The sequence below is a fragment of the Nematolebias whitei genome, chromosome 6 (assembly GCF_014905685.2).
Source record: "Nematolebias whitei isolate Nwh7 chromosome 6, NemWhi1, whole genome shotgun sequence".
Lineage (NCBI taxonomy): Eukaryota > Metazoa > Chordata > Actinopteri > Cyprinodontiformes > Rivulidae > Nematolebias > Nematolebias whitei.
The window spans coordinates 6,890,656-6,903,775 of NC_056503.1; the positions used below are offsets into that span (position 1 = coordinate 6,890,656).

At 44.5% G+C, this 13,120-nt stretch overlaps 1 protein-coding gene across 1 annotated transcript; it reads left to right on the top strand.

Annotated features, from left to right (window-relative positions):
* The first annotated feature begins 12,196 nt into the window (after positions 1-12,196).
* LOC119411084 (E3 ubiquitin-protein ligase rnf152-B) lies at positions 12,197-13,052 on the top strand. The gene has a single exon (XM_037678007.1). It carries the CDS (start codon positions 12,223-12,225, stop codon positions 12,988-12,990), a length of 768 nt encoding a protein of 255 aa, XP_037533935.1. The 5' UTR covers positions 12,197-12,222; the 3' UTR covers positions 12,991-13,052.
* The last annotated feature ends 68 nt before the right edge of the window (positions 13,053-13,120 follow it).

A 13,120-nucleotide genomic window follows, 5' to 3' on the forward strand; every position in this document is an offset into this window, starting at 1 on the left:
CTCAAAGTGGAAACATTATTTAAAGTTAAAAACCGGTCACAGAAAACTGGACTTTACACGACTGAACTGGTTTCATTTCTTTTACAGTTTTTACACGATCTCAGTTTCATTAGGGGAGTGGTGGTGCTAAGGTTAAAGAAGGACCTCTGAGAAGGTCGCCGGTTCAACTCCCTGGACTGACAACATCAAAATGTGGGTGGGAAAGGTGAAACACCCACACCTGCCTCCACCCTCATTTGTCCCACTCTGGGCCCTTGAGCAAGGCCCTTAACCCCACCACCTGCTCCTCTGGGCGCCCTAGATAGCAGCTCTGCTCCACACAGAGGGCTGTGGTAGCTCGGTGGTCTGTGGTTGAGTCAGGAAGGATATCCAGCTTAAACCCAATCACCAAGTCTTGGTGTGTTAGTTCGCTGTGGCGACCCCTGAAGAAGGAGCAGCTGAAAGAAGAAAAACACAATCTCAGTTTAAATTTGATGATTTTTACTGATTACGTCACAGAATGTGTAACTGACACTGAAATTTCAGAGATGTCGAGTTTTTATTATCTTTGCAAACAAACTGTTTACCCACACCACTCACTTGGGTGTCCTGATGGCCACTTGCTATTCACAGAGAACTGAGGGATGCAATCACAGCATTGTAAGAGGGGGACAGTTGAACACGGAGGTCTCCACCCCTGTTTAATGATGGACGATTTCTTTTCACAAAGATGGCCTCCTTCACTCCTCTCTCAAACCATCGTTCCTCTCTATCAATGATGTGAACATCTTCATCCCTGAAAGAGTGACCGCTGGCCTGCAGACCTTATAATAATTCCTTCTAATCAGTAAAAACACGGTGAACCAAAGATCAAGCAGTCCTTAAAGGATGAGTATTGCTTGCTGAGTTTCATGACAGTGTTTTAGACTCATCTTGTTGAGAAATGCCGTTTTTGTAAAACTTTGAAAATGACCTTGAAACATGGCATGGGTGATTGCAACAAAGTGAAATTTTGACACAATCTGCTGGCTTCTTATATAAATCATCTTTACTAAACAGCATTTTATGATTTGTGTGACCTCCTTCATTGCAAATTGATGCTATTTAAATGAAACTCATTTACCACCACACTAAGTTTAGCTTGATGTCTAAGTTAGTAGCTATTTTTGTGTTTGCTGTGATTGCTATTCAGTGACAAATGTGTTCATGTGAGAAATCGTGTAAAATCATATTCTGTAAGAATTTACAAAAACACAGACTACACTTTACAGTATTTACCACCTGCATACTTGTATGCTATGTGCATGTATCTATTCATGTTTCTGATTGTTTTTTTTTTATTTTTTTATTTTTTTTATTTTACAAAATATCTCTTTAACCACTGTATATATTTTGATGAAACTGTCTGAAAGTAATACTTGAATGTATAACTGCTGGTATGCTGTTATTGACAATTGAATTTTGAATGACCTGATAGAAAACAGCAAATAAAACAATGGATATAACTCAAATACACCAACACTGAGCTAAAATGTCATGTGGTAGTAGTTGAGAGTCACCATCAGTACATACATGAGCTAGATCTCGTAATATAGCAGGGGATTCTCAGAGAAGGTTGCCAGTTCAAATCCCAGCTGGGGGACTTTCTGGGTGGAGTTTGCATGTCCTCTCTTTGCTGCGTGGGTTTTCTCTGGATACTCCAGTTTCCTCCCACAGACCAAACAAAGCATGTTGGGCTGATTGGTAACTTTAAATTGTCTCTAGCTATGAATGAAAGTCTCTATAGGTATTTTAGCATTGTAAGGCCTGACCCGGCCTGGGTTCTAACCCGGGTTCTGCATATTTGCATTTGGTGTTATGGCCCACTTCCAGCCTGACTCCTGGAGTTCCATGCAGGCCAGGCTGTTGGGGTTGATTTGACATCAGCATATTGATTGATTCACTGGCCTGGGGGTTGGGTGGGGGTGTGTGTCACTGACAAGTCATCCTCAGAGACTGCTCATTCCCTCCATTGCTGTTGGTTTGTGTGAGAGAAAGAGAGCTCTGTTTTTTATTAATATTTTGCTTTAAGTATGAATTTCCCAAAAGTTTTGGTAACATGGACAAACAATGAGGTGAGTGTAGAGTGGTGGTGCAGAGGTTAGAGGAGGTGGGACTGTGATAGGAAGATCGCTGGTTCACGCCCCGGTAACAACAACATCAAAAATTTGGGTGGGGTAGGTGAAGAACCCACACTTGTCCCCATCCTCATTCACCCCACTCTGAGCCCTTGAGCAAGGCCCTTAACCCCCATCTGCTCCCTAAACAGGTCTCTTTTGAAAATGAGTTCTCGTGGCTCAATGAGACTACGTGTTAGGGTGCATTCACACCTGCCCTGTTTAGTCCACTTTAATCGAACTCTAGCTCGTTTTCCTAGAAAGTCTGGTTCGTTTAGGGAGGTGTGAACGTGCCATCGAACTCTGTCACGGAACAAAAAGGTGAACTCTGGCCCGGGCTAAAACCTAGGTCTCAGTCCGGTAGAAGCGAACTCCAGCGCGGTTCGAGTACAGTGTGAATGTAAACAGACCGGACCCCGCTCCGCAGGGTAAACAAACACGCATTTCTCTGACCTTATATGGAGCCGTCAGCTGCCTTGTGTTGAAAAACAATATTCTCCATGGTCTTCTGTCTCATCTTCTGCTCATGCTAAGTCCATATTTGAAAAATGACAAAATATAACTCCTAAAACTGCTAAAACTTGATGCCACTTCGTTTTTATTTTTATTTACAGAAGAAGAAGAAGACGTGTCTTCAGAGGTTTTTGTGTCATTTCTTTCAGTAGTTCTTGGTGCAGCGCCCCCACAGGCGAGCGGGGGAACAGGTTGGTTCAACAGGTTGACTTGACTGCACAGTGCAGTGTGAATGCAAACGCACCAGCTCAAATGTAAACAAAAGCTCATGAATATTGGTCCCGAACCGAGTCTACCGGACTATCTGGTGTGAAAATGACCTAAAGGTAAATGAAAAAAATGGAAGAAAAAAAATCCTCTGTGTTTGTCACAAATAATGACATCACATGTTTTTGATATTGTGATCCTGCCCACATCGAGGCAGCGCTCTGCTTAGAGCAAACACAACATGGCCGGGGTAGAATAAGGACAAGCTGAATGTGGTCAGGCCTTGTCAGTTCTTACAATGCACAACTGCCATAAGTGTCTCTGTCATGGACTAGATGCCTGTCCAAGGTGTCGCCCGCCTCTCGTACAGACTGCTGGACATGGGTACCAGTGACCCCATCACCCTGGAAAGGAAGAAGTGGGTAAAGTTAATGGATGGATGGATTGTAATAAATCTGTTTGTCTACAAGTTTTGACCAGAATCACTAGACTGATGTCATTTTTCATCATAAGATTATGTTAGTCAAAAACTCTGACAGAAAATGGAGATGGGTGATGTGCATTCCTTCAAGGAACATTATGTCTTTAATTACAGAGAGTTTTAAGGTTTGTATTCGAAATACGCAGTATGAAACTCTCAGCACTCCTCAACCTTTATAGCATCACTCACCTGTTTTAAACTGAACAGTGTGGTCACTAGCAAAGTTAGCTTTTTAGTTTATAGCTTGTAGGTCTGTTACTATTAGCTTAAGGTTAGAAGATTAAATATATTTTAAGATTATCTAAGGTTCAAGATAGGGTTAGCTTAGGTTTTACAAGGTTTACTTGTTTATAGACCAAAGTTATTTGTCTTTTCAAATGTTAAGGGAGAGTTGGCGTCACTATCAGAAAACCGTTAAAGCTGCCAAATGTAAATTATTTTCTGATTTAATTGTCTCCAACTCCCACAACCCCCGAGTTCTTTTCTCCACCCTGAACTCAGTTCTACACCTCAGTGAGCCTTCACCTCTGGAAGCCTCAACTGAGCTGTGTGAGAACTTCCTCCATTTCTTTTTTAGAAAAAGTGGCAAACACCCGGGCACTCATTTCTCCACCAGCTCATGATCTGTCCATCCCTTCTCAGTGTTGCTGTGTTTGACCACTTTGAGCCCATCTCTCTGTCCTCTCTGGAGCAGGTAATGTGCAGCATGAAGCCATCTGGTTCCCCCTTTGATGTGGTCCCCCCTCGACTGCTAAAGGAAGTTTTTCCTACCCTGGGTCCTTTTATCCTCGCTATTCTGAATAGCAGTTTATCCTCAGGTGTGGTGCCAAAGACTTTTAAACATGCTGCTATCCAGCCCCTCCTGAAAAAACCTAACCTTGACCCCTCAGTCATGTCCAACTTCCGGCCTGTCTCCAGACTCCCATTCACCTCTAAACTACTGGAAAAAATTGTGGAGTCTCAGTTGAAACAGTTTTTGGGGGATCACGCTATCCTTGAGTTATTCCAATCTGGCTTCAAATCTCTCCATAGCACTGAAACTGCTCTACTGAAGGTTTTTAATGACATTTTCATATCCACAGACGCAGGTGATTCTGTGCTGCTTGTCCTATTGGACCTTACATCTGCTTTTGACACCATCGACCACAATATCCTCATTTCTAGACTGGAGCAGTGGGTGGGCATCACAGGGTCAGCCCTTAAATGGTTTGGGTCCTACCTCTCTGACAGAACCTTCTGTGTCAATATCAAAGATTTTAGTTCGGCATCGACCGCACTCCAGTGGGGGGTACCGCAGGGGTCCATCCTCGGTCCCCTTCTCTTTTCTTTATACCTGCTGCCACTAGGTGCTATCTTCCACAAACACGACATACCCTTTCATTTCTATGCCGATGATTGCCAAATTTACTTCCCCCTGAGGCACAGAGGCACACGCTCTATTCAGCCTCTTCTTGACTGCCTGGCTGACATCCGGGACTGGATGGCTTTAAACTTCTTAAGCTTCAATGAGAAGAAGTCTGAAGTCATGCTGTTCCATCCCAGTGGCTCACTCATGAACCATGACATTGACCTTTTCTCTCTAGCCCCGCTAGAGAAACAAAAGGTGACTAATCTGGGGGTGATAATGGACCCGTCCTTAAAACTCAACAGTCACGTAAACATGATGGTCAAATCCAGTTTTTTTCAGCTGAGACGGCTGTCTAAGCTGAAGCCTATACTCTCCAAAAAGAACCTCGAGACAGTGATCCACGCCTTCATAACATCTAGGCTTGATTACTGCAATTCACTTCTGTTTGGAATCAGTCAGTCCTCCATTGCTCGTCTACAACTGGTCCAAAATGCTGCAGCCCGATTTTTAACTGGTACAGGCTATAGAGAGCACATCACGCCAGTTTTGGCCTCCCTGCACTGGCTACCCATTCACCTTCGGATCCATTTCAAAATTCTCATGTATGTTTTTAAATCACTGAACAGTTCCACCCCATCCTATCTCACTGATCTTCTGCAGCCATATGTCCCACCGCGCTCTCTGAGGTCAGCAGACCAGATGCTTCTCTCAGTCCCAGAAACCCGTCGTAAGCTCAGAGGTGACAGGGCTTTCTCTGTTGCAGGTCCACGACTGTGGAATGAGTTGCCACTGAGTGTCCGGCAGGCTCCCACACTCTCAGTCTTTAAGTCTCGCTTGAAGACCCACTTCTATTCGCTTGCCTTTAACACGGTGTGATTTGTTTTGGTCCGGTCTGTTCTCTACTCTGTTGGCCATTTTAGTTAGCTTCTGCTGCTATTTGTATCTGTATTTCTATTTTATGTTTTCCTGTCTGCTGTGCATGTTTGGTTCTTTTGTACAGCACTTTGGTTGGCCTTGTTGCTGTTTTAAGTGCTATATAAATAAATTGGTATGGTATGGTATGGTATTTAGTAGATTTGCTAAGGTTAGCTTGTAGGTTGAAACCAGCCACTAGGGATCACACACCAGTGTATCTCTGGTTCTGGTCCCAAGCCCTGGTAAATGGCGAGGGTTGTGTCAGGCAGGGCATCCACCATAAAACACGTTTGGCAAAACTAAAATGGAAGTTCATCAAAGCGAAACCATACCGGATCGATCGAGGTCCAGGTTAACAATGACCGCCACTAGTGCTGTTGACAAACAGGGTGCTGGGGGGAATTGTGCTCCTGTTAGTTGAAGACCACGAGGAGGGAAACGTGTCAGGAGACAGAGGGAGAAGAAGAAAGTGAAGAATGTAGGACTAAGGGTGGACACTCTAAATGTGGGGACAGTTGGTATATTGGTAGAAGGATGTTAGAAATGCAGCTGCCAGGAAAAAGACAAACAGGAGATATCTGGATGCAGTTAAAGAGGACATGGAGGTAGTTAGAGTGAGGACAGAATGAGATGGAAGAGGATGACTCACTGTGGAGACCCTGAAGAGGGAGAAAAAGAAAGAATAAAAAGTTAGCTTGTAGGTTTGCTAAGGTTTACTTGTACATTGGCTAAAGTTATTTAACCATCAGATAAGTCGAACTTTATTCACCTCATTCATTCACAATAACCACATAAAATCTGTTCGAGGTCAGTAAGCACAACCAGAATTAATACATAGCTGCACCTTATAAGGCTCACTGTCGATTTTTGAGAAAATTAAAGGATTTTAAGTGTGCCTTATAGTCCGAAAAATACGGTAGTAGGTTTGCTAAGGTTAGCTTGTGGATTTGCTTGTTTGTGAAAAATAAGGAAAGAAGCATGAATAGAAGTACCATACCATACCATTTTATTTATAGAGCACTTAAAACAGCGACAAGGCCAACCAAAGTGCTGTACAGACAGAACAGGTAACACAAGTGACCAGAAGTGGTCATTTATCAAAATTAGACCATGAAGACCAATGTATACACATAAATATGTACATAGATTTTGAAGAGAGGGGCAGCACGGTGGCGCAACTGGAAGAGCTGCTGCCTCCCAGCGAGCAGGTTCCCAGTTCAAATCCCTGTCTGGGACCTTTCTAGGTGGAGTTTGCATGCTCTCTCCGTGCATGCGTGGGTTTTCTCCAGGCACTTCATTTTCCTCCCACAGACCTAAAACATGCATGTTAGGCTGATTGGTAACACTAAATTGTCCCTAGGTGTGAGTGAGAGAGTGAATAGTTGTTTGTCTCGTTTATCTCTATGATGGACTGGAGACCTGTCCATGGTGTACCACACCTCTCTCACAGTGATTGCTGGACATGGGCACCGACGACTCCGGGGAATCAAAAAGGAAGAAGCGGGTAAATGATAATGGATGGTTGAAAGATTTTTTAAGATAAGTTTTTTTTTGTTTTTTATATATATACATGTATGCAGTACCAGTACAGACTGGTACCAGTACAGACTGGTACCAGACTTTGACCCGTTGGTTGGGGGCAGCTGCTCTAAATGACAGTTAATTTGAATATTAACTCAAGGGTTATTCAGACAGTGCATTCACAAAACATCCTGATTCATGCTGAATAATCCATCCATCCATCAATTATCTTTTACCCACTTCTTCCTTTTTGGGGCGCAGGGGTCACTGGTGCCCATATCCAGCGGTCACTGTGCGAGGGACGGGGGACACCATGGACAGGTCTCCAGTCCATCACAGGGACACATAGAGACAAACAAGACAAACAACCATTCTTTCTCTCACTCACACCTAGAGACAATTTAGCGTTACCAATCAGTCTAACATGCATGTTTTTGGTCTGTGGGAGGAAACTGGAGTACTGGGAGAAAACCCACGCATGCACGGAGAGAACATGCAAACTCAGGTCAAATTCAGGTCTCTCTTGTAAATGAGTCCTCGAGGCTCAATGGGATTTACCTGTCTAAATAAAGGTTGAATGAAATAAACTCGACCCAGACAGATGGGCTGGGATTTGAACCGAGGCAACCAGTTTGCTGAGAGGTGGCAGCTCTACCATCTGCACCACCGTGCTGCCATGCTCAATAATCCTGCTTGAAAAATCCAACAAAGTTAAATCAGGTTGTCTGGACGGTTTCTTTTTCATTGAAACGTTTCGTCTTCAGCAGTCCGAGGAGCCACAACAAACTCAGTCTTATAAATACACCTTCATATAGTGGGTCAACCAAAAAAAAAAAAAACATCCAGAGGACCTGATTTAACTTTGATGGATTTTTTTTACCTGGATTATTGAGCAAGGATCAGGATATTCTGAACCGCTTTGGCCATGACTGCCTCAGATGAGTTGGCGGGGGAGAGGGTGGACTCCAGAAACCATCTGAGCACCATCAAACTGGCTGACTCATGATGTGAAGGTGCTGTTTTGAGTTTGTTGTGGCTCCTTGGACTGAAGAAATCTTTTGGACGAAAGACAAAATGTTTCAACTAAAAAAGAATTTGTCCAGAGGACCTGACTTAACTTTGTTGGACATTCAGAAAACTGTTTTTGGATCTGATTCATCCAACAGTTCCAAAAATTCAACACGATTACCAGAAAAACCAGACTGCTTTCTCAAGTAGGAAATGAAAGTCTCTGAAGTTCTGAAGCTCGTTGTGCTCCTTACATCGCTCCAACCAGGTGAGATTAAAGTAACACATCTGATGCTCTACTGCAGGGAGTTTGGAGATTCTGTTGTAACATAAAATAAACTGGTAACAAAGTTGCTTTGCATTATTTGAACAACACCATGCTCAGAGATTTATTTCATTTGATGTTGTGAATAAAAAATCTCTCGTTCAAAGCATGTGCTGTTGAGTCTCAATAGATCTGAGCTCATACCTGTCGAACTAACAGAGTTAAGGTCTGTTGTTGTGTTTGCTAATGTCAGTTAGTTGTGGTGGCCATCTTGAGTCAAACTAAAAGCTCATCAGTTGTACATCCAGTAATTACTTTCTGAAAGTGTTTTTAATTTGCTAACAGTTTTAAACAGCATATTGCACAATGAACTCCAAGTATGAGTTAGTGAAGATGCTCAACCACTAGAATACTAAATTTTAGATAAACATTTGTAAAATGAGTGTTTTCTAATATCAGTTAGTGGAAAACATGAGGATGACTCTCAGCTACTACCACACCATACTTTACTACACTGCCTGGCCAAAAAAAAAAGTCGCTACCAAAAAATAAAGGTCACACAGTAATATTTGGTTGGACCGCCTTTAGCTTTGATTTTTCATTCAACCTTTATTTAGACAGGTAAATCCCATTAAGGCTTGAGGACTCATTTACAAGAGAGACCTGATTTCAACAAAGAATGATGACAACAATGGACAACAACAACAATAGACAGTTGTAAAAAAGGCATACAGGTTTTTAATTTTTTTTTTACAAATAAGATGGTAAAAAAAAGTAACAAAAAACAGCTGGATTATAAGGTGTATCAAGGGAATCAAGGTGATTACAGCATGCATTCACTGTGACATTGTTTCAAAAAGCTTCTGCAATCTCACAAGATCTATTTCCATCCAGTGTTGCATTAATTTTTCACCAAGATCTTGCATTGATGATGTCAGATTGTGACCAATTCATCCATCCATCCATTATCTTTACCCGTTTATTCCATTTTGGGTCACGGGGGTCGCTGGTGCCCATGTCCAGCAATCACTGTGCGAGGGGCGGGGTACACCCTGGACAGGTCGCAAGTCCATCACAGGGACACATAGAGACAAACGAGACAAACAAACATTCACTCTCTCACTCACACCTAAGGACAATTTAGAGTTACCAATCAGCCTAACATGCATGTTTTTGGTCTGTGGGAGGAAACCGGAGCACCCGGAGAAAACCCACGCATGCACGGAGAGAACATGCAAACTCCACCCAGAAAGGCCCCTGGACCGGGGTTTGAACCAAGGACCTTCTCGCTGAGAGGCAGCAGCTCTACCAGTTGCGCCACCGTGCTGCCCTGTGACCAATTCAATTCAGTTTATTTATATAGCACCAAATCACAACAAAGTTGTCTCAGGGCACTTTACTGAAACATTCACATACATAAAGGCTAGATAAAGTTTTCAATCTAAGGAATCCAGCAGACAAGTTGAATCTTGACTTCGTTGCAGTCTCCCATCCTGAGCAAGCACAGTGGCAACAGTGGAAAGGAAAAACTCCCTTTTAAAAGGAGGAAACCTCCAGCAGAACCAGACTCAGGACAAGCGGCCATCTGCTTTGACCAGCTGGTTGAGAGGACAGGAAGGAGAGACAGACGAACACAGAATGGTAGGTCCAGGTATAGGTCCAGGTGTATCTGGACCATCTGCACAAAGCCTTCTCCAACACATCCCAAAGATTCTCAGTGGGGTTAAGGTCTGGACTCTGTGGGGGCCAGTCCATGTGTGAAAATAATCTCAAGCTCCCAGAACCACTCTTTCACAAGTCAAGCCCGATGAATCCTGGCATTGTCATCTTGGAATATGCCTGTGCCATCAGGGAACAAAAAAATCCACTGATGGAATAACCTGGTCCTTCAGTATATTCAGGTAGTCAGCTGACCTCATTCTTTGAGCTCATACTGTTGCTGAACCTGGACCGGACCAACTGCATCAACCCCAGATCATAGACTGCTCTACAGGCTTGTACAGTAGGTATGATGGGAGCACCACTTCACTTGCCTCTCTTCTTACCCTGATGTGACCATCACTCTGGAACAGGGTAAATCTGAACTCATCAGACCACATGACCTTCTTCCATTGCTCCAGAGTCCAATTTTATGCTCCCTAGAAAATTGAAGCCTTTTTTTTTCCAGTTAGCCTCACTGGTTAGTGGTTTTCTTAAGGCTACACAGCTGTTCAGTCCCAGTCCCTTGAGTTTCCTTCACATTGTGCGTGTGTGTGGAAATGTTCTTATTAAACATAGTCCTGAGTGCTACTGTTGTTTTTCTTCCATTTGATTTCATCAAATGTTTAAGTGATCGACGATCATTCAGGATTTTTTCCAGCCACATTTCTTCCTCGAAGACGATGGGTCCCCACTTTCCTTCCAGTTTTTAATAATGCGTTGGGCAGTTCTGAACCCAGTTTTAGTAGTTTCTACAATCTCCTTAGATGTTTTCTCTGCTTGATGCCAATGATTTGACCCTTCTCAAACAGACTGACATCTTTTCCACGACCATGTGACGTGTCTTTCAACACGGTTGTTTAAGAAATGAGAAGCAACTCATTGCACCAGTTGGGGTTAAATAACTTGTTGCAACTGAAAAATAATCGTCCGTGCAGTAATTATCCAACAGGAGGCTCGTACCCATTTACTTAGTTAAATACAGGTGGCGGATTTTTTTGTTGTTGTTGACCAGACAGTGTCTTCATGTAAAACTGGCCGACCTGTGACCACATTCATTCAACCTTTATTTATACATTATACATTAAGTTAACTTGTCTTGGGCGGCCATCTTGAATTGGGCTGACTCCAAACATTACCTGCAGATGTTCATCCACTTGTTATTTTTATAGTTTCTCTTTTTTAAAATCTTTATTGATAATAAAAGAGCTGACAAAACAGCAAAATCAATATAATCATTGTAGAGCAAAATAAACAAGACAATAATGCCAGGGGGTTATACAGCGAGCACAGATAGCTCAAAATGTGTGTGTGTGTACTTTGTATGTATATATATATATATATGCATTTAAAAAATGTTAAGTCACAAAAATGTTAAAGTGAGTATACATGAGTTGTTTTAATGGCTTTATTGTTTGATATTGGTGTTTTAATATATTGTTTGAGTTCTTCTCTAAAGATTGAGAAACAAGGTTTGATTTGAGAATTTAGACATATGAAATTTTGTAACTAATAAAATTAGGCTGATAATATAATAATGATTTATTTTGTTAGTGGGATAAGAGAATAATTCAAACAACACATCTACAAGGGAAAAATCATCAAGAATATTTTGGGAAATAAATGTGTAAATATCTTGCCATAGGATACATAAGAAATGACCTGACCAGAATAAATGACAGCTTCTTCATGTCTGTGTTCTTTTTAATCGTTGAAGGAAAAACTCGCGGGGACAAAATCCATGGATCATCTTAACATAAACTTCTTTGATCTCATTAATAATCAGTATTTTTAGAGTTTCATTAAAATACATCCGGTGGCTCGTGACGTAGACGCGCAGTCACGGGCAAAAACGTGATCGCCCGCACTGAAGCGGCGCTTCCGGTTGTCCAAATAAGTGCGTGAGGCTGACTGTACGCAGCGTGCACGTCACTCCCATCAGCTCGGAGAACAACAACAACACACGCACGGAGCAGGGTGTATGTGCTTCAGGGATGCTGCTCAGAGGATGATGAGCCGGGACCAGATCCATTACGTCACCCTGTTAATCCAGCAGCTCCGGGCCGAGGAGGGGGTCCGACTCCTCAGCATCTCCGCCTGCTCCTTTGTCTCCTCCGGCGGATGGTGAGGGATGGCGGAGGTAGACCTCCCGTCCAGCGGAGCGGAGCCGCCCGGCGGGGCCTCCTCCTCCTCCTCCTCCTCCTCGGCCTTCCCCTACGAGGAGTTCGAGTGTAAAATCTGCTACAACTACTTCGACCTTGACCGGCGCGCGCCCAAGATCCTGGAGTGTCTGCACACGTTCTGCGAGGAGTGCCTGACCACGCTGCACCTCCGGGAGGAGCGGCCGTGGCGCATCAGCTGCCCGCTCTGCCGCCACCGGACCCCGGTGCCGGACTACCGCGTCCAGAACCTGCCCAACAACACCAAGGTGACGGAGGACTTCCCGCTCTACATCGACTCGGACCCGCTGCCGCAGGACGCGCTGCCGCCGCACCCCCCGCCGCTGCACCCGGCGCTGGTGGCGCTCCGCCGGGAGGAGGCGTCCAGCGGCGGCGGCCAGGCCACCCCCTCCACCACCGTGTCCACGGCCACGACCCTCTCCCAGGACTCCGTGCGCTACGACACCTGCCAGAGCTGCAAGAGGGTGGCGCTGACCACCGGCTGCGTGTGCGTCATTTTCTCCTTCCTGTCCATGCTCGTGCTGCTCTTCATGGGCCTGATCTTCGTGCACAGCCACAGCATCCCCCCCTCCCCGGCCGGACCCATCTGCCTGTCAGTGGCCAGCATCCTGGCCATGTTCTCCGTGGTCGTCACGTGGCTCATCTGCTGGCTCAAGTACAGACCCGAGCACGACGCGGGCCGCGCGTCCGCCACCAGTAACTCCCGGAGAAACGCCTGACGGCTTAGACTGGTGGAGGGGATGATGTAGATAACAGCCCAGAGGTGACCCCCCCCCCCCCCCCCCCCCACCCACGCACAGCCCCAGCAGCCCCCCGCCCCCAGACGGGGGGCGCGGCATTGGTTGCTTT

Bases quoted from the DNA above. Each gene is read 5' to 3' on its own strand.
- LOC119411084 (XM_037678007.1), top strand. From the start codon at position 12,223: ATGGCGGAGGTAGACCTCCCGTCCAGCGGAGCGGAGCCGCCCGGCGGG.